Below are 25613 nucleotides of genomic sequence, written 5' to 3'. Positions count from 1 at the left end.
AGGCAAACGCTGATTCTTATTAATGGACGCTACTGCGCCAAAACGCTGGTGCATCACACGCTGCAGACCAGAGCTGACTTATTCACGCCACAAGCTGTCTGATGAAGAAGGTGCTGAGAAAGCCAAGGGCTCCCCTCTGCCTCAGACTGCAGCGGATGGCGGCAGACGGGCGCCTCACTTTTAGCGGGCGATATTCAAAACAAAGTGACGTCACCGGCGCTACGCGCCAATGCCGGCGGAGGGGGGCGTCTCCAACTATTCTGTTACAAACACAATTCCGGAGTAAAGGAGCCTTTTTTCCCAGGGTATGTAACAGCTGTTTAAACTTCATACTGTTAAAGCTAGCCGTACGCGCGCAGGCGAGCGACGATCGCGCAGAGCCAGAGCGCCTTTGGCGGCTGGACGCGGTCTTTTGTGCTCGCAGATGAATTGCGTCGCGGGGGCTTTATGCGCTCCGGAGGGCTCGGGGAACGTAACGTGGGAGATCCACGGGGCAAATCTGCAGCGTTATGTCGGCTGGTAAACAATCTCCGGGAGGTGTAGGGTGACCGCGCCGAGGCGTCCCTCTGTCTGCCGCACGTCTGCGGCGTTTGTGAGCGGACGGAGCGCTGCCGACTGGGTCGGTGCTGGGAGGGAGGGAGGGAGGGAGGGAGGGAGGAGGTTGTTGTGGTGAGACAGCTTAGACGTTTTAAACCCGGACGATCGCGGTAAACAAAGAATCAAACGCGTCGGTCCTCCCTGCGGGACAGAGAGGCGCGGAGCTGCTCCGTCCCCGCTGCGGGGGGAACGGCGGGGCTCCGCCGCGCCGACGTGTCCGTGCGGCGGCGGCGGTTCCCGTTCCGTTTGACTTTGGCATTGTTCAGTAAGGGCACATTGATCGGCTCATGTCGCCCGGGAAAAACACGCCGTGCCCGCCGCCGATGCCCCTGTTCTCTGCGTCCACTAGGGGGGCGGGGGAGGGACAAAAAAAAAAAGAGTGGGGGCTTCGGCGAACAGAAAAGGCGGCTTAGCGCCGATCGGGGAGCCTTTTGTTCGGAGTGTGCAGAAAGTGGACCGACGCACGCTCGCAAGGAGCTGCTCGGTGTGTTTGGCCGCGCCGCTCGGCGCTGGGGGTGTTTCCGCAGCCCGCAGTGCGTTTTTGTTACACGCTTCTGCACAAACTTGCCAAGAACGGTCGACGTTGCCGTCGCTTATTGCGCGCTTAGAGAGTTCCCCCCACCACCGAGGTGTGCTGGGGTCTTAACTCCGAATTCAAAGCAAGGAGGGGGGGTGGCTGCACAGAGGTGAGAGTAGTGGACGTGCGGTGCAGCTGATGACTCCTCTGCCTGGACTAGGAGGAGGAATCCCGGGCTACTACTGGAGCTCCGCCTGTCGTGGGCGATGGTTTATTTTGGAAGTTCCACCTTTCGGAGGCGGTTACATGTCCGTGACGTTCGCCCCGCGGTGATTGGCTGCGGCGCGCCAAGTAGGCGGAGCCTGACGGTGCGAAAGAAGGGCCCCCCTCGCTCCTCCTCCTCTACTAAGTCACGTGTCCTCTCAGGTCCAGGAAGTAGTCCATTATGTGGATGGGTTTTTCACTGCGCCCATTGGTAGGGTGGATGCAGAGATCACCTGATGGGTCTGAATGGGAAATTGCAGGTTAGCCACTGGGCTGCCAAAATAAAAGGCTGCAGTGGCTGGAAAATCATCAGCCGGCTAGAAAAAAAAAAAAAAAAAAAAAAGACCCAACCAGGTGATTGTTGGGTGCAAGTAAAATGTGTCTGAAAAAAAATGTCATTTTTTTTGCTCTGTTTGCAAACATGTATGATTTCCACCTACAAAGACGAACACTGCACAGGCCTACTTTTGGAAACGGGCATCTCCCTGCACCGCATCTCTCTGGGCTAAAACTAATCCAGCAGTTACGGTCTGAAGCCACCACCTGACCCCAGGTGATCGTCTGTAGGCGCTCTATTTGCCAAATCCAAAGCAAGCCGCGTGAAGAACGTGCATCTTGTGCATGTGCATCTCAATAAATTAGAACGTCGTGGCTAAGTTTGTTTGTTTTGAGTATTTAACATGATCCAAAAGCCACTCCACACCTTTCACGGGGATGTGGCTGACCGTTCAGTGCCGTAGCCACGCATATCGATAGTTTAGTGGAAGGAAAACGAAAAATATCCTGATGCGTCTAAATAATCCAGGAAAGAAAAAGGCAGAAAAGGGCACACAAGCAACAAGGGTAACTTCAGCCTTGACGGGATTGTGAAGCAAAGTCCATTCAAGAGTTTGGGGGAGATTCACCATGTGTGGAATCATTGCTTTAGGACACACACACACACACACACACACACACACACGGCGATGTATCCAGTACATGAGCTGCGATTGTGCCGTTCCCCATGTTAAGCCACACCTGAACCGCAGGCATCACAGGTGCCTTGCCTGGTGGTCTTTTCAAATGAAAAAAATTTTTTTTTTTTTGCATTTGCAATGGGAAGTTCCCAGAGTCTTAAGGGGAAAGTGAAGTGGCTCAGCATTAAACCGGCTTTAGAAAATTGTGTTATTTCCCAGAAAACCTGACCTCTGCCACAGCATCACTTCCTTGATTGGCCAGAAAACACGCCTTACCTAAAGTCTGGCATCTTAAGAGGAAGGCGAGACAGCTGACCCAACGATTCAGACCACCTAAAAGCTGCGACCAGGGCTTTGATAACGTTCTCAACTACGGGCCCCTATCGCCTCAGACTGATGCGGTTATTCACGCAAACGTAGCCCCGGCCAAATATTGAGCGCACATACTGTACGACGCACGTTATGTTGAAAAATCCATTGTCGTTATTGCTCTAACGCAATCTCTAATGCAACGTAAACTTTCTCTGGAGAACAGAATTTAAAGGGGGGGGGATGTATGAATTTATTCGGGGTTAGCTATAATCATGAAAATTAACACAAACACATTCGGAATGTGCCACCTTTGAGGGTTTTTATTAAATTACAGAAAAGGTTGATTTTGACGATAGAGTACACTGAGATGCACATGTATGATCTACATAAAATTGTTTTGCACAGTGCAAACAGGCATACTATTCACACTGAATGTACTTAAAACTACGACAATGACCAAGATCATTTTTCTTTATCAACGTTATGCCTTATGAACAGCCTGCTAATTTTGATAGCATATTTGTAGTTTTTTTTTTTTCTATAAATAAAATGTCAGTTCAAGTTGCACAAAAGTTGTTTCCCAGCTCTGTCAGTGACTGCAGACATTTGTCAGAGACAAACCCGTCTCAGATACTCGTGTGCTTCGTGTCCAGAGGGGTGTGCTTGGTTAACCGTGCCATAAATTCCTGATTGACAGCTCGAATTCAAAACATTAAACGTGGCCCCGCCCCCCCGGCTCGGAGCCCCCTGAATGAACTGACCAATCGCCTGGATTCTGGCGCGGGGTTTTCGTCCGCCGGCCCCGCCCACCTCTCCAGCGAACCGAACGGAGATTGTTTTCCTCTCTATCGGGAAGGTTTTTCCACTTTGCTGCCCGAATTGTTTACTTTAAGCCACACGCCGACGACCAGCTCGCTTTTCACACTCGTGCTTGCCGTAACCAGAGGAGCGGCGGCGGGTCCAAAATACAGCGGATCGTCGCGTAATCGCCTGCAAACTTCTGCTCGCTGTTTGGGAGAGGGGTGAGTTCAGCTGTGTTCATTCAGCAAGCTAACGCGGCGGGCTAGTTAGCTGACCGTTTAAGTACACTCTGCGGGATCGCCCGCGTCTCCGTGCATGCCCCTCTTGTCACAGACAGACCTGAAAGGAGCGGCGCAGAAAGTCGATCGCGGATCACCGACGCGTTTTGAAGCGGTTACCGTGCAGCCCGCACCGATCGCTAACGGTTACCGTGCATGTGTTTCCCTCCGAGCCAGAGACGGTCCTCCGTCCGGGCTGCCCATGTTGTTTACATTAGCTAGCAGCTAACTGGCAGCTCGGTGCCGCTGGCTGGCGACAAGACACATTTCCGGGAAAGTCGCCGAAATAAACTGTATAACACGCTTCAGCGCCAATATTATATGAAACCGTTGCTGGGCTCGGTCCGTTTTGTTTTTTTTGCTTACCTGATAGAAATGGGGGATAATTTCCCGAACTTCGTCGCCACGCTAAATGGCGGGCGTGCGGAAAGCATCGAGCTGTAACTTGAGGTCGACGCTTGTATTCTCTAGGCCACGTAAACGCGACGGTGAATTGGTTTTGGCGAGATTTATAACACGAATCCGCCAGAGCAGCGCTTGTGGGCGACGGTAACGTTATTGCGAGTGGAGTCGGTATCCCTCCCCACCCCCCCTGAATGCATTAGCTTAGCATTCCCCAGCTGCTTTCAGTGCGACTGTTGGTGAACACGGCTCAGTGGAGCTCAGCTGCTGGACGGGAGAAAAAAAAGCGGCTAGCTCCGGAGCTTCGCTTCGGTGTCGCTTCGACTTTATGTGTTGGGAAACGCTTTATTGTAAATTCGCGAAGCTTTGACGTCCTAACACACCGTTCATTGAGAGTGGTCAGAAAGGAGCTGCTGGTCTGGAGGAAGTTGTGAATGGCTCCCCACGTTTCCACAGCACCTGTTTTGTTGCACCGCTGACGTAGGCTTCTCGTGTTTTCATTGGCTACGGTGACCGCGAGCTGCGCATTCAGTACATGCTATTTGAACGAAAGTAGATGCACGCGCTGTTGCCTTTCTCGTGGGGGGTTGAAGTAGACAGAAAATATCGGGGACTCACAGCTATAACATAAAACCCTCGAATGAATATCGGCTACAAAAACACATTTTCTCTACAAAAAAAATAGCCAAATAAACTTTTATCCAGACTGTCATGTAAAGTAAGAGTGTGATAACACATTATCATTGTGGTTTAGCAGAAAATCTTTACGCTTTTTATACTTTTAGCCAGTTTTCTTGCTGTATTGGGCATGCAGCGAGTATTTCTGTCCACTGATACACAAGCAGCAACAGTGGGTCGAAGGTGACCAACACATGGGTGTTCTGGGCTCTGGTGGGAGACAGAGACCCCTAAAATATTAGCAAGCTCAAAACAAGACACATAAAGGTATAATTCAGTATTTTTAGGCGGCACTCTGTTGAAATGTTAAGTAGGCCTAGCAGAGTCATAGGCTCCGCTGAGTTCATAGGACCTTTAAAAAGCTGCTGTTTCAAAACGAAAAATAAAATAAATATATATTATATATAATTTTCCATCATAACATGTTGCTACAGAATTCTGCTCATTTAACTTAAAGAATGCCTCGCTTTCCCTCTAACCCCAACCCACGTTTTAGCAGTAATAAGAAGAATTGTTGCCTGGTGAAAGCAATTAGGTCACGTTGTGCACATTTGTTTTTCTTCTTTGAGCAAATACTGTAAGGAGTTAATATCTTGCTTGTGGTGAATAACTCTTTTATTTTTATTTTATTTAGTATGAATCCAGATTAGTTTGTCCCACAGACTATTTGTTAGCTTCAGCCTCCAGACTACCTAATCTGGATTTATACTGACTGCGCCTGGATTCCAGCTTCATTCTGCCTTGCTTTGACAGACCCTTGGGCAAGGCATTGACATTGACACTCTGCATTAAATGTGTGTTCGACTGTGTGGATGTGGTGATAAAATGAGCAGTCAGTATAACCATAAAAGCGCCCATGTAAGCAATCTATTCACCAAAGCCGAGATACTAACTGCTCCAGTTGAACCTTGCATCAAAAAGCCTGAACTATCCCTTTAAGATGCTTTCACAATGCAGGCCACATTTTTGGTCTGTGTTAGTTTGTGCAATAACAAAGGCAGATATGCCTGATCGCTTGTTAATGAATCAATACTTTCTCAGGTATTGACAGCAGCCATGTTTTTTTGGTCTAAGGCGATTTAATGGTTGTCTGCTTTAGCAAAACCGTCGGATTGGTTAGCTGACACAGCGCGTGTCTTCGTAAATTCACAGTAGAAGTTAAAAAAAAGAAAGAAAGAATGGAATAAGGTAATTAGAAGAGAAGCACATGGGTTTGAAATCTTGACCGAGGCTCGTGCGAGTGAAAGTTGATGCTCAGACCGCCCCTTGTTTTCCCAGGTCGCGCAGCTCTCACAAGCATGAGTTCATAATGAAGCGCCGTCTGGAGGATCAGGACGCGGTTCTTGCAGCGCAGCAGCGGAGGCTCGCCAGCAACCCGGAGCCTTTCCAGCATCGTATCCTGGCCCCTGCCCCTGCTGCTCCGGCTGTGTATGAAGCCGTGACCGACAACATGCAGGCCACCGCTGGCGTCCAGTACTCCGTCCCCCAGGGATACCAGGTAAAGTCAAGTTGGCTCATAAGCTTCAAAACAAAATCACCAAATTATTCTTTCTTCAACTTTTTTTCTTTTTTTCTTCTTTTCACATTAGAGCAACAAATTGGTTTATGTGATGGCCTAAAAACAAACTGATGTATGATTATGGGGTGGAAAGAAAATGTTCCTGAACTGGTTGCTAATTAAAAATCTGAAAAGTGTGGTGTGCTTTTGTAATCAACCTCCTATATTGCGGAACACCACCTTTAGCTTTTGGGGCTGTGCCTCCACCAGCTTTGCGCGGCTAGAGTCTGAAATTTCTGCCATGTCTTCTTTGCAAACTAGCTTAAGCTCAACAAGGTTGGACGGAGAGCATGTGTGAGTATACTTTTATGGACTTTTTTTTTGCCACAGAGTTTCGATTGGACTTTGACCGGGCCATTCTAACACGGGAACACGCGTCGATCCAAACCCTTCCATTGTAGCTCTGGCTGTATGTGTGGTGTCGTTGTGCTGGAAGGTGTACCCTGTGTGCGATCTGAAAGTCGCTGGCAAACCGCTAACAAAGTTTTCCCGCAGGGTCGTGATGCATTCGCTAAAAGAAAATGCATCCCCGCGGCATCATGCTACCGCCCTCATGTTTTCGCAGTGGTGCTGGCATGTTCAGGGTTGTGTGCAATGTTAAGTTGGCGTGTATGCCACCCGAGCTGCTGATCTCTGCAGCTCCTCCATAAGTTACCATGGGGCTCTTGACCGCTTTTCTGAACAACGCTCTTCTAGCTCGGTGCATCAGTCTAGGTGGCCGGCCATGGCTTGGTAGCTTTGCATTTTGAACAGGGCTCTGTGAGATGTTTAAAGTCTGGAATATTGTAACCTAACACTGCTTTACGCCTGACCAGTCTGGTAATGATGCTCTTTGTTCACTAATGTCCTCTAACAAACTTCAAAGGCAACCAGCTAGCCGCTGGATATATACCGAGAATAAGTTAAAATGCTAAAAAAAAAAAGTCTTGGGTAATCCACCCCCCCCTTCACAGTTCTGTACTATTTTGTGTTGGTCTGTCACATACAGTCCCAGTAAAATACACCAAAACCCTTTCCTAGGTCCCCACCGTGGCCCAGAACAGCGGTGGGCACGGGCACGTCCCGAGTCCGGCGGTCCACACCGGACCCCACCATCACAGTCCCGCCGTTCCGCCCCACGGGCCCGCAGTGATGGCGGGGCACGGCCACGCAGCGGCCCCCCCATCCGCTGCACAGGGTCACCAGCAATTCCAGAGGCTTAAGGTGAGTGAGTGAGTGAGCGGCTCCCAGGGTCTTCTTTCTCAGGAGCCCCTCGTCATCAGTTCAGGTTGTTGCATTCCCGTTTTGACGACTCAACAGACGGATACATCTGCAGGGAATGCCGTAGATAAAGTCTGCTTTGTCTTGCGTCTCCATTAGGTGGAAGATGCTTTGTCGTACCTGGATCAGGTGAAACTGCAGTTTGGGAACCAGCCTCAGGTCTACAACGACTTTTTAGATATAATGAAGGAGTTCAAGTCCCAAAGGTGAAGAAATCATAAGTAGAACTCATGGATCAGGTAACCCGATTCCTTCAGCTCTTTAACTCTCCTGTGCTGCGTTGTGTGTGTGTGTGTGTGTGTTTATCAGCATCGACACTCCGGGGGTCATAAGCAGGGTGTCGCAGCTCTTCAAGGGCCACCCGGACCTCATCATGGGCTTCAACACCTTCCTGCCCCCGGGCTACAAGATCGAGGTCCAGACCAACGACCTGGTGAACGTGACGACGCCGGGTCAGATCCACCACATAACCCCGCACGGCATCTCGGTCCAGAACATCCCCATAACGGGAGCGGCCACCCAGCATCCGCCCCAGCTCCCGTCCGCAGCTGCCACCACCGCGCCGCCTCTTCTGACCCAGCCGACCCCCGCTAAGATGAGCAAGGTGAGGAGGAACGGTCTGCACCGCATTGTTTAAAGAAAAAAAAAAGCTTTCTTTGTGAATCTGCGTGGGCTCTAAAGTGGCGTTTCTATGTCGCAGCCTCCTCAGGCGCAGCCGCTGACACCGAGCAGCCAGCCCAATCCGTCCATCCCCGCGCACACCTCCCCCCGCTCTCCGCCCATGCAGCTCCACCCGCCCCTCGGCGGAACCCCCGCTGGCCCGCCCTTGCAGAACAACCAGCCCGTGGAGTTCAATCACGCCATCAACTACGTCAACAAGATCAAGAACCGCTTCCAGGGCCAGCCGGACATCTACAAAGCCTTCCTGGAGATTCTCCACACATATCAGGTCCGTGTGGTTGGAGCGGCAAAGGTCGGAGGGCCATTGTTGCTTAGTGCGTGCTGTAATTTGAGGTTTTTAATGTTTATACAACTACAGAAGGAGCAGCGTAACGCTAAAGAGGCCGGAGGGAACTATACGCCGGCTCTGACGGAGCAGGAGGTCTACGCTCAGGTGGCCAGGCTCTTCAAGAACCAGGAGGATCTGCTCTCCGAGTTTGGACAGTTTCTCCCTGATGCCAACAGCTCGGCGGTAAGATAATATGTACAGCAGCACATCATCCACAGGGCTCATTATTGCCTCAATTCAATTCAATTTTATTTATATAGCGCCAATTCATGATACACGTCACATCAAAGCACTTTCCAAAGTCAAATTAAATCAGATTATACAGATTGGTCAAAAATTTTCCTATCTAAGGAAACCCAGCAGGTTACATCAAGTCTCTCCAAGCAGCATTCACTCCTCCTGAAAGAGCGTAGAGCCACAGTGGACAGTCGTCTGCATTGTTGTTGATGGCTTTGCAGCAATCCCTCATACTGAGCATGCATGAAGCGACAGTGGAGAGGAAAACTCCCCTTTAACAGGGAGGAAAACCTCCAGCAGAACCAGAACTGGTCTCTCTTAACACAATGAGAGACCAAAAAAAGCACAAATTCATCCAGTAATCTGTTCTACATTATATGGTAGTAGCGGGTGATCTGTCTTCCCTGGATGATGTCACAGCTAACAGAACGCCAGACCAGGTGTACCTACTATGAAGAAAAAAGAGAGAGAGCAAAAAGTTAAAAGCTGAAATGACAACAAACAATGCAAACTGGAGAGCAGTAGGAAAATTCAGCAGAGTGAGAGAAATAGACCCTGATGTCCTTCAGTAGCCTAAACAAGGTGAATGTGGTGTTGATCTTTTACTTCAGATCTCAATATGATACTTTTTAAAAATTTATGGCTGAAGTACAAGAAGGATAAATATTTGTCTCAGGGCGTTGTAAAGGATCATGACTAGTTGCTTACATCAGGTGTCGTGAGACCTTCCTCACTCCCTGTTGTGTATTCTCCCCAGATGCTAAGTAAGACCAACGCAGAGAAGGCAGAGTCCGTAAAGAACGACCACGGCGTCACCCCCAAAAAGCCGCTGCTCAACAACAAGCAGAGACCCAATCAGAACGGTTGTCAAATCCGCCGCCACCCGACTCCAGGGGCCACGCCGCCCGTCAAGGTTGGTAGAGCGGTACCCGCTGCAGCTCTCTCTGTTCTCCCCTCTGCTGGATGGTTAGTGATCCTACCCGTGTGTCTGTGTTTGCGTTCTCGGTGACGCTACAGAAGAAGCCCAAGTTGCTGAATCTGAAGGATTCTCCAGTGCCAGATCCCAGCAAGCACGGAGTGGGCACAGAGTCTCTGTTCTTTGAAAAGGTAACTTTGGCCTCAGTTGGGAAAAGGGGAGCCGTTTTAAAATAAATACAGTTTCAGTGATGGGGTCTTGTTTTTTTTATTTCCTACTCTAATGAAGAGAGAGTTAGCGTTAAAAGTAAATCACTGCTGATACACGCAGGGAGCTGCTGGACAGACACACTCGCATTGTTTTGCCTCAGTCTGACCCCCGGTATCTTCTTAGGTGCGCAAAGCCCTGCGGAGCACCGAGGCTTACGACAGCTTCCTGCGCTGTCTGGTCATCTTTAACCAGGAGGTGATCTCCAGGGCGGAGCTGGTGCAGCTGGTGCTGCCCTTTCTGGGGTACGCAAGCCTGTCGTCTGTTTGCATGCGAGCTAAAGTTCTTTAAACAGCCTTTGTCTTTCAGTGTTTGTTGATTTATTTTTAAAGATTAGTTTATCTTTATAATTTATTCTGATTTACAGAAAATTTCCTGAGCTGTTCAACTGGTTCAAAAACTTCCTGGGCTACCGCGAAATGTCCCACATTGAGACGTACCCCAAAGAACGGGCCACCGAGGGCATCGCCATGGAGATTGATTATGCTTCCTGTAAGAGGCTGGGTTCCAGCTACCGGGCTCTGCCCAAAAGCTACCAGCAGCCCAAGTGCACCGGCAGAACTCCGCTTTGTAAAGAGGTGAGGCATGGAGGCGGGTGGACACTTCATGGTCTTATGTTTAATTGATCGTTGGATCGGTTAGTGAGGCACCAATCAAAATCCAAGGCCAATTAGTGAGCTCTGATTAAGGAGTAGACACTTTAAACTTTCTTTAGCATCACATACTAGCAATTAGCAAGATTAACAAGATTATCATTAATAAGACTATAGCGCAGTGATTGTTGAGGCGGCTAGTCGGAGCTGTGGCTGCAAGGTTGTCGGTGCATGTCGCGGCGGCAACCCCCGAACACGCTGGTGGACACCAACGGTGAAGGAAGCCGTCAAGCTGAAGATGGAGTCCTACTGGGCTTTGTTGGCCTGTGGGAGTACGGAAGCAGCTGATGTGTACCGGCAGTCGAAGCGGCAGGCGGCTCGGCTGGTCGCTGAGGCAAAAACTCGGGCGTGGGAAGAGTTCGGAGAGGCCATGGAGAAAGACCAACACGTCTTCCATTGCGGAAGCAGAGCCTGAGGACTCTGGGTCGGGTTCTCCCATCTCTGGTGCTGAGGTTGCCGAGGTTGTTAAAAAGCTCCTCGGTGGCAAGGCCCCGGGGGTGGATGAGATTCGCCCAGAGTACCTTAAGGCTCTGGATGTTGTGGGGTTGTGTTGGTTAACGCGGCTCTGCAACATTGCGTGGACATCGGGGGCAGTTCCCCTGGATTGGCAGACTGGGGTGGTGGTCCCCCTATTTAAAAAGGGGGACCGGAGGGTGTGTTCCAACTACAGGGGAATCACACTCTTAAGCCTCCCTGGTAAGGTCATTCAGGGGTTCTGGAAAGGAGGTCCGTTGGATAGATCGAAATCCCGATTCAGGAAGAGCAAGTGTTGGTTTTCGTCCTGGCCGTTGAACACTGGACCAGCTCTATACCCTCACAGGCTTCTGGAGGGGCATGGAGTTTGGCTTGTTCACGAATGAGGGGAAGATGGAGCGGGAGATCGACAGGCGGATTGGTGCAGCGTCTGCTGTGAAGCGGGCGCTGTACCGATCCTGAGCCAAAAGGCGAAGCTCTCGATTTACCGGTCAATCTACGTTCCTACCCTCATCTATGGTCACGAGCTTTGGGTCGTGACAGAAAGAACGAGATCCCGGATACAAGCGGCTGAAATGAGTTTTCTCCATAGTGTGTCTGGGCTCTCCCTTAGAGATAGGGTGAGGAGCTCAGTCATCCGGGGAGGACTCAGAGTAGAGCCGCTGCTCCTCCACGTCAAGAGGAGCCAGTTGAGGTGGCTCGGGCATCTGGTTAGGATGCCTCCTGGACGCCTCCCTGGTGAGGTGTTCCAGGCACATCCCACCGGGAGGAGGCCCAGAGGGAGACCCAAGGACACGCTGGAGGGACTATGTCTCCCGGCTGGCCTGGGAACGCCTTGGGATTCCTCCTGAGGAGCTGGCCCAAGTGGCCGGGGAGAGGGACGTCTGGGCCTCCCTACTGAAGCTGCTACCCCCGCGACCAGACCCCGGATAAGCGGAAGAAAACGGACGGACGGACGCAGTGATCCTTGAGGTCCGGTCTCCTGGAACTTTAAGATGTGTCCCTGGTCCAACATACCTGAATCCATCCATAATCCATCCATTTTCTAACACGTCTATCCCTTATGGGGTTGCGAGGAGTGCTGGTGCCTATCTCCAGCTGTCAATTGGCGAGAGGCAAGGTACACCCTGGACAGGTCTATTGCAGGACCATACCTGAATCAAATGGCTGAATTAGCTCCTCGTCATGCAGTCTAGCTCTTCAGTGTCCAGCTAATGACCAATTGAGTCAGGTTGAGTTGAAGCAGAGTTAACAAATGCAGGACACCGAAGTTAAGGACCACTACTGTAGCGTTTGTGCTCATTCCTTAGAGAACGTCGATCCATACCTTAGGTCTGAGATTTCCAAAAAAGGCTGCCGACATTTCCAGATCCATCGCGTTCCCTGATAGACCGAGACTGAAAGCTACGATCTAGGATGAGCCGATTCGATAGGATTCTCGATACATAGCTCAGCTCGATTTGATTTGACTCCAATATCGATATTTATTAGTTTCAAATTAATGCTCAAAGTCATTCAATCAAAAAAGACCCAGCCAAATATTATATATTTAATTTATTGAACGTTGATATACATTAACATGAAAATAAAGTGCATTTGGTTCAATACATTTAACTTATCACAGAAACCAAAAATGTGCCCAAACGTCTCATTTTAGGGACAAAGGCGCTTCTAAGATCCCGTCGGCCATTACGCAAATTTGTCTCACTTGCACTTCCTCGCTGTGAACAGTAATGGCGCGCTGGAATAGCGCCTCCTAGGGGTTGGGAGGTGTATCAATATAGAAAACCAGAATATCGATATTAAACAGTTTTTTAAAACATCGATATTAATCTTTGTGTCGATTTTTATGCACAACTCAAACGTTTAACCGTTGTTAAACGTTTTCCGTTTAAATTGGTCCTAACATCTCAGCGCTTCCTCCACCTTCACATCAAACCCGTAGATGATACCGATAAGCACAGACTTTTAGTCTTATTTACTCAGCAACCACGTCCGCACCGAAGAGTGTTATTTTCTGTGCTGCCTGGTAGTGCTCACAACAGTAGGGTCACTGAATAGAAAAAGAAAAATTAGATTTTTAGGGTTCCGGCCTCAAGTCTTAGATGGGAGCGGGGGAAGCGTGAAGAGCGCAGCTCGTCGGAGGGGCGCAGCTTATCATACAGTGAGGGACACCCTGTGCATCATTTACACCCCCCAAGTTAAACATTACATTACTTTGTGCTTGTCTTTTAAATAAAATCCCAATAGACTTCATTGACCTTTGTGCTTTTAACCTGACACTATGAGAAAATGTGCATTGGGTCTGACTTTTTTGGTCTGCATGTTGTTAAAATGCTCCTTTACCATCTCATCTGTTGACATCGTTCGAGTTCACTCTTTGCTGACGATGTTTTCCTGCCACTGCATGCAGGTCCTGAACGACACCTGGGTGTCCTTTCCCTCGTGGTCCGAGGACTCCACCTTCGTCAGCTCCAAGAAGACCCAGTACGAGGAGCACATCTACAGGTGTGAGGACGAGCGCTTTGAGGTGAGCCTGAATCCTGTCAGCCGCGGTTTCTACCCGTCTGTCGTAAGCGAAAAGGTGCTAAGCGTTTTGTCTCATCCCAGCTGGACGTGGTCATTGAGACCAACCTGGCCACCATCAGAGTGCTGGAGACGGTGCAGCGGAAGCTGTCCCGCATGTCCGCGGAGGAGCAGGCCAAGTTCCGCCTGGACAACACGCTGGGTGGTTCCTCGGAGGTCATACACCGCAAGGCCATCCAGAGGATATACGGAGACAAAGCTCCGGACATCCTGGACGGGCTGAAGAAGAACCCGGCTGTTTCTGTTCCCATCGTGTTGAAAAGGTATCCCCTGAGCTAATCACTTCATATTTTCCACCGTTTTGGCGGCTGTTTCCGCCACTGTCTCCGTGAAGGTTCAGGGTTTCAGCCCAAACAACGGCGCTCCGAGTTAGTTCCCGCTTGATGCCAGCTTCTCTTTGCGACCAGGTTAAAGACGAAGGAGGAGGAGTGGCGGGAAGCCCAGCGGGGCTTCAACAAGATCTGGAGGGAGCAGAATGAGAAGTATTACCTCAAATCTCTGGACCATCAAGGAATCAACTTCAAACAGAACGACACCAAAGTGCTTCGATCCAAGTCTTTGCTGAATGAAATCGAAAGCATCTACGACGAGGTAAGGATGTCCCGCTGCACGATGGCGTCTATGTTCGCCGTTTATTAAGGGAGCAAGGTGTCTCTAAAGCTTTGAACGCTGACTTCCAGCGACAGGAGCAGGCGTCGGAGGAGAACGCCACGGCGCCCATGGGCCCCCACCTGACGCTAGCGTACGAAGACAGCCAGATCCTGGAGGACGCAGCGGCGCTCATCATCCACCACGTGAAGCGGCAGACGAGCATTCAGAAGGAGGACAAGTACAAGATCAAGCAGATCATCTACCACTTCATCCCCGACATGCTGTTCGCACAGCGCGGCGAGCTGTCGGACCTGGAGGAGGAGGAGGAGGAAGAGGACGCGGAGCTGGAGGAGGGCGCCGCCAAGAAGCACAACGGCGTCTCGGGCAGCGGGAGCCCCTCCAAGTCCAAGCTGCTGTTCGGGAACACGACGGCGCAGAAGCTGCGGTCCTGCGACGACGCCTACAACCTCTTCTTCGTCAACAACAACTGGTACATCTTCCTGCGGCTGCACCAGACGCTGTGCTCGCGGCTGCTGCGGCTGTACGAGCAGGCGGAGCGGCAGATCGCCGAGGACGTCAGGGAGCGGGACTGGGAGAAGGAGGTCCTCGGACTCAAGAAGGAGAAGAACGACAATCCGGCCGTCCAGCTCAGACTCAAGGAGCCCAGTGAGTGACTAGAGCCAACAAAACGCAGCGCGATTAGAATTTGGATTAAATTAGTGAACACATGTGCTGCCAGGAAACTACCCAATCAAATACTCAGCTCTTAAAACAGAACTAATGTAATCACACATAAACAACAAGGATTTGCCTAGTTATCGTCCATAAACAATAGATGGCAAAGAACATGTTTTCTAACCGAGAACAAAGTTAGGACACCCTTCCCCTTTATAGCTCATCTTACTCCCTTTGATTAAAATAACTTCGGTGAGACGCTCCCTGTAACCATCCACCAGTCACTGACATCGATCTGAGGAAAGTCGGCCCTCTCCTCCCATGTTTGAGGGGTTTCATGTCACCTCACTGCATCTCAGTGAGACCACCTCCTAGGCTTTGACCCGACCGATGATCCGTTTTCATCCTGTCCATGGTGGACTTACTGGTCTATCTTGGCTCATTGGCTCAACTCTAGTCTGGCCTCCATGCACACCTCTCGTGAACGTCAAAACTTGTGCAGACTCTGATTTTGCCCCTGATTTCACTTCAGTTGCACCAAAAGCCAGCTTTAGGTCCCACTATTACATTTGAGGGTTTTTGGAGACTTCTTTCAGCATCTTGCGTTCTGCTCTCAGTGTGAACTTGGTTCGTTAGGCAGACCTGGGAATATTGCTGGTCGTGTTGAACGTCTTCTCCTTGTAGACTCTTTCCGTGCAGTGAAATGTTTGATTTTAAATTCTTCCGATAGCCTCTTTAAATCCCTTACTAGACTCATAAGCTGCGACAGTCTTCTCTCTGAAGGCTTTGGACAGCTATTTCGATCTTAACCAGGGCCATAAGTATCACTTCAGACTGAGACACATGATTAAAATCCCCAGAGATCAGAAAAAGGGCCAGGGTGGGATGCTGTGTTTGGAGTGTGCTGGTTAACAGGGTGGATGACGGCCCAAGCATAGGAGGGAACGTACACAGTCATCGTGATGACGTGTGTCAACTCCTGCGGTAGATACGATGGCCTCATGCTAACAGCTAGCGGCTCAAAACTTTCTCTACAGAGCGTCTCTTTGATGGTTAAATGTCCAGAGTTTATCATTCATAAACACAGCCAGACCCTCTCTTATCACTCCTTGGTTCTGTCAGCCCAGAGGAAATGGAAACTGTTGGCGTTTACGAGTGTTTAGAGTTAGCCACGTCTCAGTTAGCATAACCACGCTATTCTCCTGGTAGCATAGCTCTAGTCGGGTTAGCGCCACCAATACGCCCAGTTTGTTGGGAGGATTTCCCCACGGTAGCGTCGGCTACAGAGCTGGGTCAAGTAGCCGCAGATTGTGCTTGAGTAAAAGTAAAAAGTTGTCAGCCAAGAAGTTACACAAGTGAGAGTAAAAAAAGATTTGGTAAGAAGGCTACTCAAGTACTGAGTAACTACCGGTAATTAATCCTAACATCTGCTTTAATATTTAAAATTGAAGGTTGCGTGCAAATTCTGGTGATTTTTAAAGACTAAAAGGAAAAAAATATATACAAAGAATAACATGTTTACATTGTAAGAAATTCAGGCAAAAGAAACACTTAACTACATCATTTTCTTTTCAACATTACAAATTGAAAGCTCCACAAACAGCAGTTTATATACATACAGTGTGTTGCAACAGCGCCAAGTACTTCCACTGACAATATCGGCTGTTTACTGTACATTCACTTGACCTCCAAATAAATGCCTCAATAAGCTCAGCAGACAGAAAATAATGTTAAAATAACAAAGCTCGTGTACAAACGAGAAGTCTCACTTCAACGTAAACCACAGGCGTGTGTCTCTCAGGTGCATTTTTGGTTAAAACAAGTCTGTTATTTATTCAGTGACGTTACTTAGGGTGGGTAGAGTAGCCTGAAATTTGACTCAAGTAACGGTTCTTCTTAATAATATTCACTCAAAAGTAAAAGTAAGAAGTACAGTGCATTAAAACGACTCGTAAAAAAGTGACTCGGGTAAATGTAACTGAGTAAATATAACTAGTTTCTACCCACCTCTGCTCGCGGGGAACATCAGGCCACCTGGTGGGAGGCGGCACAGCGTAGCTACTGAGAGCTGGTCTCTGGTCTCTGGTGTAAACAAGGATAGCGTGGGCGCTCACATGGTCTCTGAACCCAAGTGCAGTTAGAATATACAATAAAAGGAAGGTTGTCCACAAAGCGGTCAGCTCTATAATATATACAAGCAACAAGAGAAACACATGACACACACATTGCAGCCTAACGTCAATTGATGAATCCCATTGGGGAAATTCGGTCAAATTGACCTGAGCCGACCTCAGCAAATAACCTGAAGGCAGCAGAGGAGGTGCTCTGTTTTATCCTCTTTGAGATTTCAACTTCTCTCTGTTATTGAACATGCTGGGATGTGTAAATAGTCACAACCTCAAATTTCTGAGTTAAGGATAAGGACATACATTTGCAGAAGAATAAATATGGAGGCTGTTGATTTAAGATAGCCGTGCTAACCAAACTAGTCATGCTAATTTCTGGTACAGGATGCTCAGGTTATCTTAAAAGGTGGGCTCCTTTATCATTTTGTCTGTGTTTTAATCAGTAAAACCCTGTTTGGTAAGACAAAAATCACACAAAAATCAGAATTGGCAAGCCATAATGATAGAACTGAAAATCAGAACGTGGCCACAGGTTTCTGATCGGTACTTCTCTAAAAAAAAAAAAATCCATCTTTTAGGCAGTTTCAACATCCTGTTTGAGATTTTCATTGTGCTTCTGCTCTCCAGTGGACATCGAAGTGGAGGATTACTATTCAGCCTTCCTGGAGATGGTTCGGAATCTGCTTGACGGGAACATGGAGGCCCCTCAGTACGAGGACTCTCTGAGGGAAATGTTCACCATCCATGCTTACATCGCCTTCACCATGGACAAGCTCATCCAGAGCATAGTCCGGCAGGTAATGGCCTGCTCTCTCAAAGGCACATTTCTACGAGTTGCTGGGGTCGTAACAGCTGTTTGTCTACCCCCTCCCTCTTCCCCCCTCCGTAGCTGCAGCACATAGTGAGCGACGAGATCTGCGTCCAGGTGACAGACTTCTACCTGGCAGAGAGCGGGAACGGGGCCACCGGCGGGGCCGTGTCGGCACAGCCTTCAAGGAGCTCGGCCGAGGTGATCTACCAGCGAAAAGCCGAGCAGCTCATGTCTGACGAGAACTGCTTCAAGGTAAGAGACGTAGTTTCAGGTCCCCTGGCAAAGAAATCTGCTGAGCGTCCAATTTCATGTGGTTAAAGGGAATAAATCAGTAGTTTAACAAGTTGAGAAATACCAAAAAAATATATATATATTCTGTTTTTGCTTTTGTGTCAAACTTAAATGTTTCATCATCAAAAAAAATCTCGATGAGTTAGCTAGAGACGACTTGAGTAGATACAAAAAGCACTTATCAAACGTGGTTTTATTTATCATGTTATCTCATCTAAACCAGTGTGACAGTATGTGAAAAGGCAATTGTGCTCCTTGTAAAATGATGAGTTGATTTGACAAGTTCCACCCAGCTGTACTAATTACTTGTAGAATCAAGAAATTATTTGAGATGGGACTGACGACACGAAGTAGGCCAAACGTTCATTATGACACCAGCTCATTGACAGACGCCAGTCTTGAACACCGAGAAAGTAACCGTTTCTGAGGAGTGATGGTGTTACATAAGGAGAATACTGAACATCTGTGCGTGACGCAACGTCTGCTCGAGAGAAAAAAAGAAACGCTTCCAGATCCAGAGTGAGTTATGGGGAAAAGTTTAATATCTATTTGTCCAGCTAGGTGAGGAACTCACTGTAAGCGTTATCTCAGAGACCTAACTAACCAGCACCCTGCCCGGGGATTTAAAAGATCTCAGTTGCATTGTGCCGTGGCAAATGGCCTAGTGACAAAATTGTATAAAAAAAAACAAAAAAACAAGAAAATAGCTTAAAGTCAAACACTGATGGTGTCCCCGGGTCCACCACATCCTCCAGAGATGCACCCGCTGCAGAACGCCTGTCCAGCTGCCTTTGGTCGATAATTCAATCGGTGCACAATAGAAAAATAGCACAATAGTAAAAACCTGATATAACATAAATAGACAAGGCGGACCCTAAACGCACCGCGGATTAACAGAAATGTTCAGATTCAGTCGTTGTTGAACTTGAGCGAAATTTCACTTTGCTCTACTCCCACATCCACCGTGCCGTTTGCATTTATCCAAATTGCTCCGTTTGCGTCACTCCAAACGCGTTGCTCATATCGCCGACCGTTAGACCTGATCGCGCCTTTGCACAGGGTCATCATGTAAATCACTCGCTCCGTTCGCCTTGTGCCTGTCCGGTGTGAACCCTAAACGATGCCTTCAGGCTGACGCTGCATGTGGTGGATGGAAGAGAGTCTGTTTGTCAGCTGAAGTCAAACTGTTGTTCATTTGGCTCAGACACTGAGAAAGAAAGAAAAATCGCTGTTGCAGCTAGTTATTGTGGGTAATTCTTGGGAGGAGTGGTTGATATATTTAATAGAGCAATTTATCTTTAGGTTTTCTTTCTTACATTTCAGGTCACATTTTTAACAGACAAAAAAAGTGACTGTTTTTTTTTTTGATGAGCTTCACTGCTTTACCTCCCCACCCCACTAAAAAAAAATAATAACATTAGTCAGGTTTTTATGTTGTTTATTTTCCGTGGCTTTTGACATTTTCTCCATTGTTCTGTCAGGTGATGTTTTTGAAAAACAGAGGGCAAGTGCAGCTCACAGTGGAGCTGCTCGACACGGAGGAGGAGAACTCTGACGAGCCCATGGAGGCCGAGGTAAGAAGCCGCTCGCCTGGTGCGCGTCTGTTCCGATTGGTTTGAACGTTCAATAATCAGCACTGCATTTCCAGAATACAAGAAAAAAAAAGAAAGGGTTAAAAACGCTTACCTGGTCCACGCTGATAAATATGGAAATGAATCGCTACTGATAACCCACGTTGACCTTTAAGAGAATTAACCTTCTCGTTTATCTGCGAGTTCCATAAAAACATCATGTTTTTTTTCTCGGGGTTCCTAAATAGACTGGAACTGTATAGCATTTGAAGTACTTTTCAATTTGGAAGGTATCTGGAAAGTCTATCCAGACCTTTATATCCTAAAATGCTGGCTGAACGTTCTCCATCCATCTGTCCATATTCCATCCAGTCATTGTTCAATATACCCATACCATACCAACTTTATTTATGAAGCACTTATACACCGACAGGACCAAAGTGCTGTACACAATCATAAAATACAATGAAATTATAAAATAGAAAGGATTGAATATAAAATACATATTAGTATACAGACACAATAAAACAAAGTGAAACCTCTCAGATTGTGCCAAAAGCCAAAGAAAAAAGATGGGTCTTAAGAAGGGACTTAAAACGGGAGGGGGTGTAAGAATGTAACAGATAGGGAGGGGCAAGGCCATTAAGAGCTTTAAAAACAAATAAAAGAATTTTAAAATCAATCCTAAAATGTACTGGCAACCAATGTAAGGAAGCTAAAATAGTGGTCAAATTTTCGTGTGTACCTGTTAAAAGACGTGCAGCAGCATTTTGTACCCTCTGAATCTGGGAAATCTATAAATCACTGACTCCTATATAAAGTGATTTACAGTGATCCAGCCGTGTGGTCACAAATGCATGGATCGCTGTTTCAAAGTACCCACCTGTCTAGCATTCCATCCACCCATCTACCAATTAATTATTTTTTCCCTCATCTGTCTGATCATCTGTTTGTCCTTTCATCCATTCATTTGTTTACTAATCCATCCATCCTTTTGTCCATCCAACCATTGGTTTATCTGTAATCCCATTCAGCCATTTGTCTGACCGATCATCCATCCATCCTTTCATCTACATGTCCCATCATTCATAAATCCATCTCCCTCCCCAAAGTTTAAAGTTTAAAGTCAACTGCTGTAGAAACATGTTCCATAGATTTATAGTGAGCGTTATATTTACATTTTAAAAATGGGCTAAAAAAGGACAGAGAACTCTGGAAATGAAAGCCTGGAAACATTCGTCCCCCTTCTCCAGGTGGAGTGGGTGTTCTAGTAAGAACCTGCCACCAACGCTTTGGTAACACCGGCATAGCCGCCACATCCCCTGCAACGCGTCTGTGGAGTTTAACGTTTGTTCTGGACTTGTTTGTGTTTGCAGCGCTGGTCCGATTACGTCGGCCGCTACCTGAACCCCGACTCCACCACTCCTGAGCTGAGGGAGCACCTCGCCCAGAAGCCTGTGTTTCTTCCAAGGTACGCTCTTTCCTCCCTTCCTCCTCATGTGTCCAACTTGGATATGTCTCGGGTCAGTCTGTGATGGATGCGTGTCCCTGTGAGAGTCAAACACGAGTCCTGGGTTGAGTTGGACGGATCTGCCCCGGCGGGTTCCTGATCAACCTCTCCTCTCTCCCGACCAGGAACCTGAGGCGGATCAGGAAGTACCAGAAGGGCCGGGAGCAGCTGGACAAGGAGGCGGGCGAGGGGGGAAAGAAATGCCTGGAAAAAGAGAAGATGGAGTGCATGTTCAAGCTAAACTCCTACAAAATGGTCTACGTCTTTAAGTCTGAGGACTACATGTATCGACGCACCGCCCTGATGAGGGCTCACCAGGTATTCACCCAGACTTCTCACCAAGTTGGACCTCCAGGAGATCCACCTAACGCTGCTGCTGTGTTTACAGCACAGCGGTACAGCTGGCATCTAACTTCTGGGTCGTTTCAGAAGCTTTGCATGGCGCTGATGGCCTTTAGTGATTCCACAGCATTGCTCTGTATAATAAACCACTGTGTTGTAGAATCACAAACAGTCACAAATATGAATAACAGCGTCTCTTTAACAGACTTCCAGCCATTAAATGAAGAAGATTCAGCTGCTTTTACTTAAAGGGTTTATATGGCAGGGCATAATTTGATCTGATCAAATTGTTTTTTTTTTTTCAATGTCTGGAATTTGACTGGACCATTGTAACATATGCAGTCAGTTATTTCCCTCCAATATTATTTACATATTTACAAATAATAGGTGGTACATTATGTTCCTTTGTGAAGTATGATTAACGACTCTATAGGAGTTTTCTAATTCATTCCCCAAATCTTTAAAACCGGTACAGAATATGAAGGGCTTTATTATGATCTAATACAAGTTTGAGGTTTCCAGTTTAGTTTGCCGTCAGCAGTGAGACCAAGAGATTTTGTTTTTTTAATGCACCACCTCAATATTCACCCTAAGAGAAGTAGAGGACGAAGGATGAAAGAACAAGATCGCATGTATCCGTTTTTAGTATATCGGGATTATTTTTGCCAATAAAAGCCCAATCGGTGTGTTTTGTACTCAAAGTTCCAAAAGTTCTTTTAGATAAACTTTAGTCTGGATGAGTACGCAGATTTTCAAATGGAAATTGTGGAGGAACCCTGTTTGTTTTTACAGCGTCGGTTCAGTGATCGCAGGGTGGCCAGCTCCTGCGTCTGCAGAACGCTTCACGATTTGTGTAAGGTGTTTGAAAATGTGTGTCTCCTCCAGTACGGCCAAACGACCCAGCTTTAGTCTCGTCTTTGTACATAGAGTTTAACTTGATCAGTGGTCGCTTTCTTGAAATAAGGGCTGCCGTGTTGTTTTTAGCAAGCTGAGGCCTTCCCTTTTTTTTTTTTTTTTTTTTTTGAAATAATAGCTGGTTGTTACACCTGTCAAGCTGTGAAAATGTAGTTTCTTTCTTCAATATTTGTCGGGTTATTCTGTTTTTGTCATATTTAACCATCATCATCAGATCTTTAATAAAACCCCTAGATCAGGGGCGGTTCAAAAGGGGGGCCAACAGGGGCCAGTGCCCCTGTAGAACTGGTCCTGGCCCCTGTACTAAAGACATGATATTACATTTCTTACGATGATATATGCTGACAAAGGTACTGTGACTGATTGGTCACTTGGATCAATTGTATTTTTTTTATTTTTTTAGTTTACAGTTTTACTCTAACACTAATTTAAAAAATTAAGCTGTGTCACGTTTAGCCCCAGCCATATTGAGACAAGATCAGGGGTCTGCAACCTGCAGTTCCAGAGCCACGGTTGTCTCTTTGGCTTACTTAATATATTAAACGATGAAATATTGACCTGCTTAATTTTTTGTTCTGTGCCCCCGTGAAAAAACTCTGGCCCCACCCTGGCCCCTCTGCTAAATTCGGTATAGAACCACCACTGCCCTAGATGTTTGGGCTCAACTGGCTATCCCCTAACCCGTTTTGTAATGTTTTTTTTTTTTTTTTTGTCTTTTCTCAGTCACACGAGCGGGTGAGCACGAGGCTGCACAAGCGCTTCCAGGCCTGGGTGGACGCCTGGGTCAAAGAGCACGTCACCCGCGACATGATCGCCGAGACGGCCAAATGGCTGATGGGCGAGGGGCGCGACGGCCTGCTGCCCTGCACCACCGCGCGCCACCCGGAGGTCCTCCACTTCATGAACATCAACAAGTACCGCGTGAAATACGGCCCGCCGAGCAAGGCGCCGTAGCCGACCGGAGCCGTGCAGAGGGGGTGAAAAAAGGAGACAGGTGGACTCCTGGGGGGGCGGGGGGATTAGGGCTTAATATTCTGACTTTTTTAAGGCCAGCATGGGAGCGACGGTGCTAGTCGCTCCCTTGTGTGTTGCATCCAGGGCGGCAGGGTGACAGGTTTTGTTTGTTTGTTTTACCAGCGTTTTTAGCTGGGCCCACTTTTTTCACAGGGCCTCTGGTGCCAAAACTTAGGAGTTCTCACGTTCCAGTCGCAAAGCTGAGCTCTTACCAGCACTTAGAGCCAACGGCACAAACTTCCTCGAGCCGGTCGGAGGGGCGGGCGGCGCGGACAGCGATGCTCGCTGGACTTTTTATCGCTTTAGCTAGCTCCAACGCTCCCCCTCCGTCAGAGGCCATCAGAGCTCCCGTCTTCCTGCCGAGCTGTTATTTCTGGGAAACAATGTGATGGACAAGTGCACTTATTCAGGAAGAGGGGGTTTTGGGTGGAAGGGAGCTCAGTCACGCCGGCGAGGCCCGGTTCCGACATTCCTGCGTCCACAGCCGAGTCCCGGGCCGTGCAGCGTCACCAGGCGGAAAAGAGGGGTCGCGCTTCTTTTTCCCAAAACACACGGCAGCATCGTTAAAGAACCGGCGCCTGAGCCCTGAGCGGTGCTGTCGGGGTTACTGTAGGAAAGCACTGTTGCGTTTAATGGAAAGAAGAAGAGAAAGATGTAAGGAGAGAGAGAGGGGGGGAGAAAAAAAAAGTAGACACACAACACTGTTTGGTCTCAGACTGTAAAATTGTATAGCTTGTTGAATGTCAGATCCTGACATGTATTCCGGTGTATACGTGTTGTGTATATATATTATATATAGTTCTATTAACACACAGGATCCTCGCCGCCCTGGAAGTCAACCTTTTTAAAGACGCCCTCTGCCAGTACACCAGCTCACTCACTAAACACGCGCGCGCGCACACTCGACTCATTCTGGGAGGACTGTCCTCGTCCCGCTCACGTTGTAAATACGCTGTAAATAGTCTGAGACTTTTTATGACAGATCCGTGTTGTTGTGCTAGTCTTTCCGAGCTTATTGTGGACTTTAGTGATTAACGGCTAAAGTTAGGATGTATATGAAATCCAAATGCAAGCCCATTTATTACCATTTTTACCAAAGGGAGTTGATAATTAAACACTTGTTTTTTGTTTTTTTTTGTTTTTTTTTTTGCCCCCTTTGTGTTTTTCCTTAATGTCTTTGCTTTTTACTTTCTGTCGTAGGAACATTTGGAGGGGAGAAGGAAGTAGAAAGGTATCCAGGTCTTTCCGTTTTGCTTTTTTTTTTTTTTTTTTTTTTTATTGCTTCTGTTGACTGTGACAATTGATTTCAATTGATTGGTCAAAAATCACTGCCTCCTCTTGACAGCGCCGTCCAAGGTAATAGTAAAAGTTATTTCAAAGCTCAGAAGAACTGACCCATCGGCACGCTTCCTTCTCCCTGGGTAGTTTTCTGCAACCCACACCATATTTTTGATAATGTAAGAAGTCACACGCGCATGTCTTTAGTCCCTTTATTTAGACCTTATTTAAAGTAATAATAAAAAATGAAATTTGTAGCCTATCAAGCCCCTTTGTGCAGTTTATTTTAAAGGTTTGTTTCCTTTTGTCATTTGTTCTCCAAAACTAAAAGTAAGAGTATAAGAGAGCCCATCTATCGCGGGTCATAAGCAGTTTTATTACAGGAACTGCACTGATTGTTGTTTTCTTCTTCGATTTTCCAATGTTATAAATGTTTCTTAAAGGGGACATATCAGGCCTTTTCACATTGAAATCATTCAGTTGTGGTCCATAAAAAGTGAAACTGCAAAGGTTTGATCTGAATTCCTCGTTAATTTACCCTCAAGTCCTCCTGTTTTACCCGTGCTCTGAGGTTCATCTGAGAGCAACTCGTTTTGTTGCTGTCTCTTTAAATCTAAACAAGGCACTTCATAAACCGTCACAGAGCATTCCACTCCACCATGTTCGGCCATTTTTGGAGTATGCTGGGGGAGTGTATAATAACCAACCAATGACGTAACCACTT

General features: G+C 47.6%; 1 protein-coding gene across 4 annotated transcripts; it reads left to right on the top strand.

Annotated features, from left to right (window-relative positions):
• The first annotated feature begins 202 nt into the window (after positions 1-202).
• On the top strand, positions 203-25151 carry sin3aa (SIN3 transcription regulator family member Aa). 4 transcript variants are annotated; one of them, XM_021316370.2, is made up of 22 exons: positions 203-305; positions 6084-6303; positions 6625-6657; positions 7384-7566; positions 7723-7829; positions 7933-8227; positions 8324-8572; positions 8663-8815; positions 9627-9782; positions 9887-9976; positions 10179-10297; positions 10420-10630; positions 13593-13709; positions 13790-14028; positions 14173-14356; positions 14446-15022; positions 17785-17954; positions 18047-18220; positions 19741-19833; positions 21207-21301; positions 21466-21658; positions 23321-25151. In XM_021316370.2, exons 2-22 carry the CDS (start codon positions 6115-6117, stop codon positions 23549-23551), a joined length of 3858 nt encoding a protein of 1285 aa, XP_021172045.2. In that variant the 5' UTR covers positions 203-305; positions 6084-6114; the 3' UTR covers positions 23552-25151. The 4 variants fall into 4 exon arrangements, with proteins under 4 accessions (XP_021172045.2, XP_036003050.1, XP_021172044.2 ...); XM_021316369.2 differs by lacking the exon at positions 203-305 and adding an exon at positions 3298-3668; XM_021316371.2 differs by lacking the exon at positions 203-305 and adding an exon at positions 5619-5993.
• Positions 25152-25613: the final 462 nt, after the last annotated feature.

The sequence above is a fragment of the Fundulus heteroclitus genome, chromosome 2, assembly GCF_011125445.2.
Source record: "Fundulus heteroclitus isolate FHET01 chromosome 2, MU-UCD_Fhet_4.1, whole genome shotgun sequence".
NCBI classification, from domain to species: domain Eukaryota; kingdom Metazoa; phylum Chordata; class Actinopteri; order Cyprinodontiformes; family Fundulidae; genus Fundulus; species Fundulus heteroclitus.
Note: the sequence above shows the minus strand (reverse complement) of the source record. Positions and strands in the feature narration are given on the sequence as shown.

Excerpts from the sequence above, each read along its gene's own strand:
- sin3aa (XM_021316370.2), top strand. The coding sequence starts at position 6,115 with ATGAAGCGCCGTCTGGAGGATCAGGACGCGGTTCTTGCAGCGCAGCAG. Across the intron at positions 7,830-7,932 it reads AAGGAGTTCAAGTCCCAAAG|CATCGACACTCCGGGGGTCA; the intron begins GTGAAGAAATCA and ends TGTGTTTATCAG. Across the intron at positions 10,631-13,592 it reads GAACTCCGCTTTGTAAAGAG|GTCCTGAACGACACCTGGGT; the intron begins GTGAGGCATGGA and ends CACTGCATGCAG.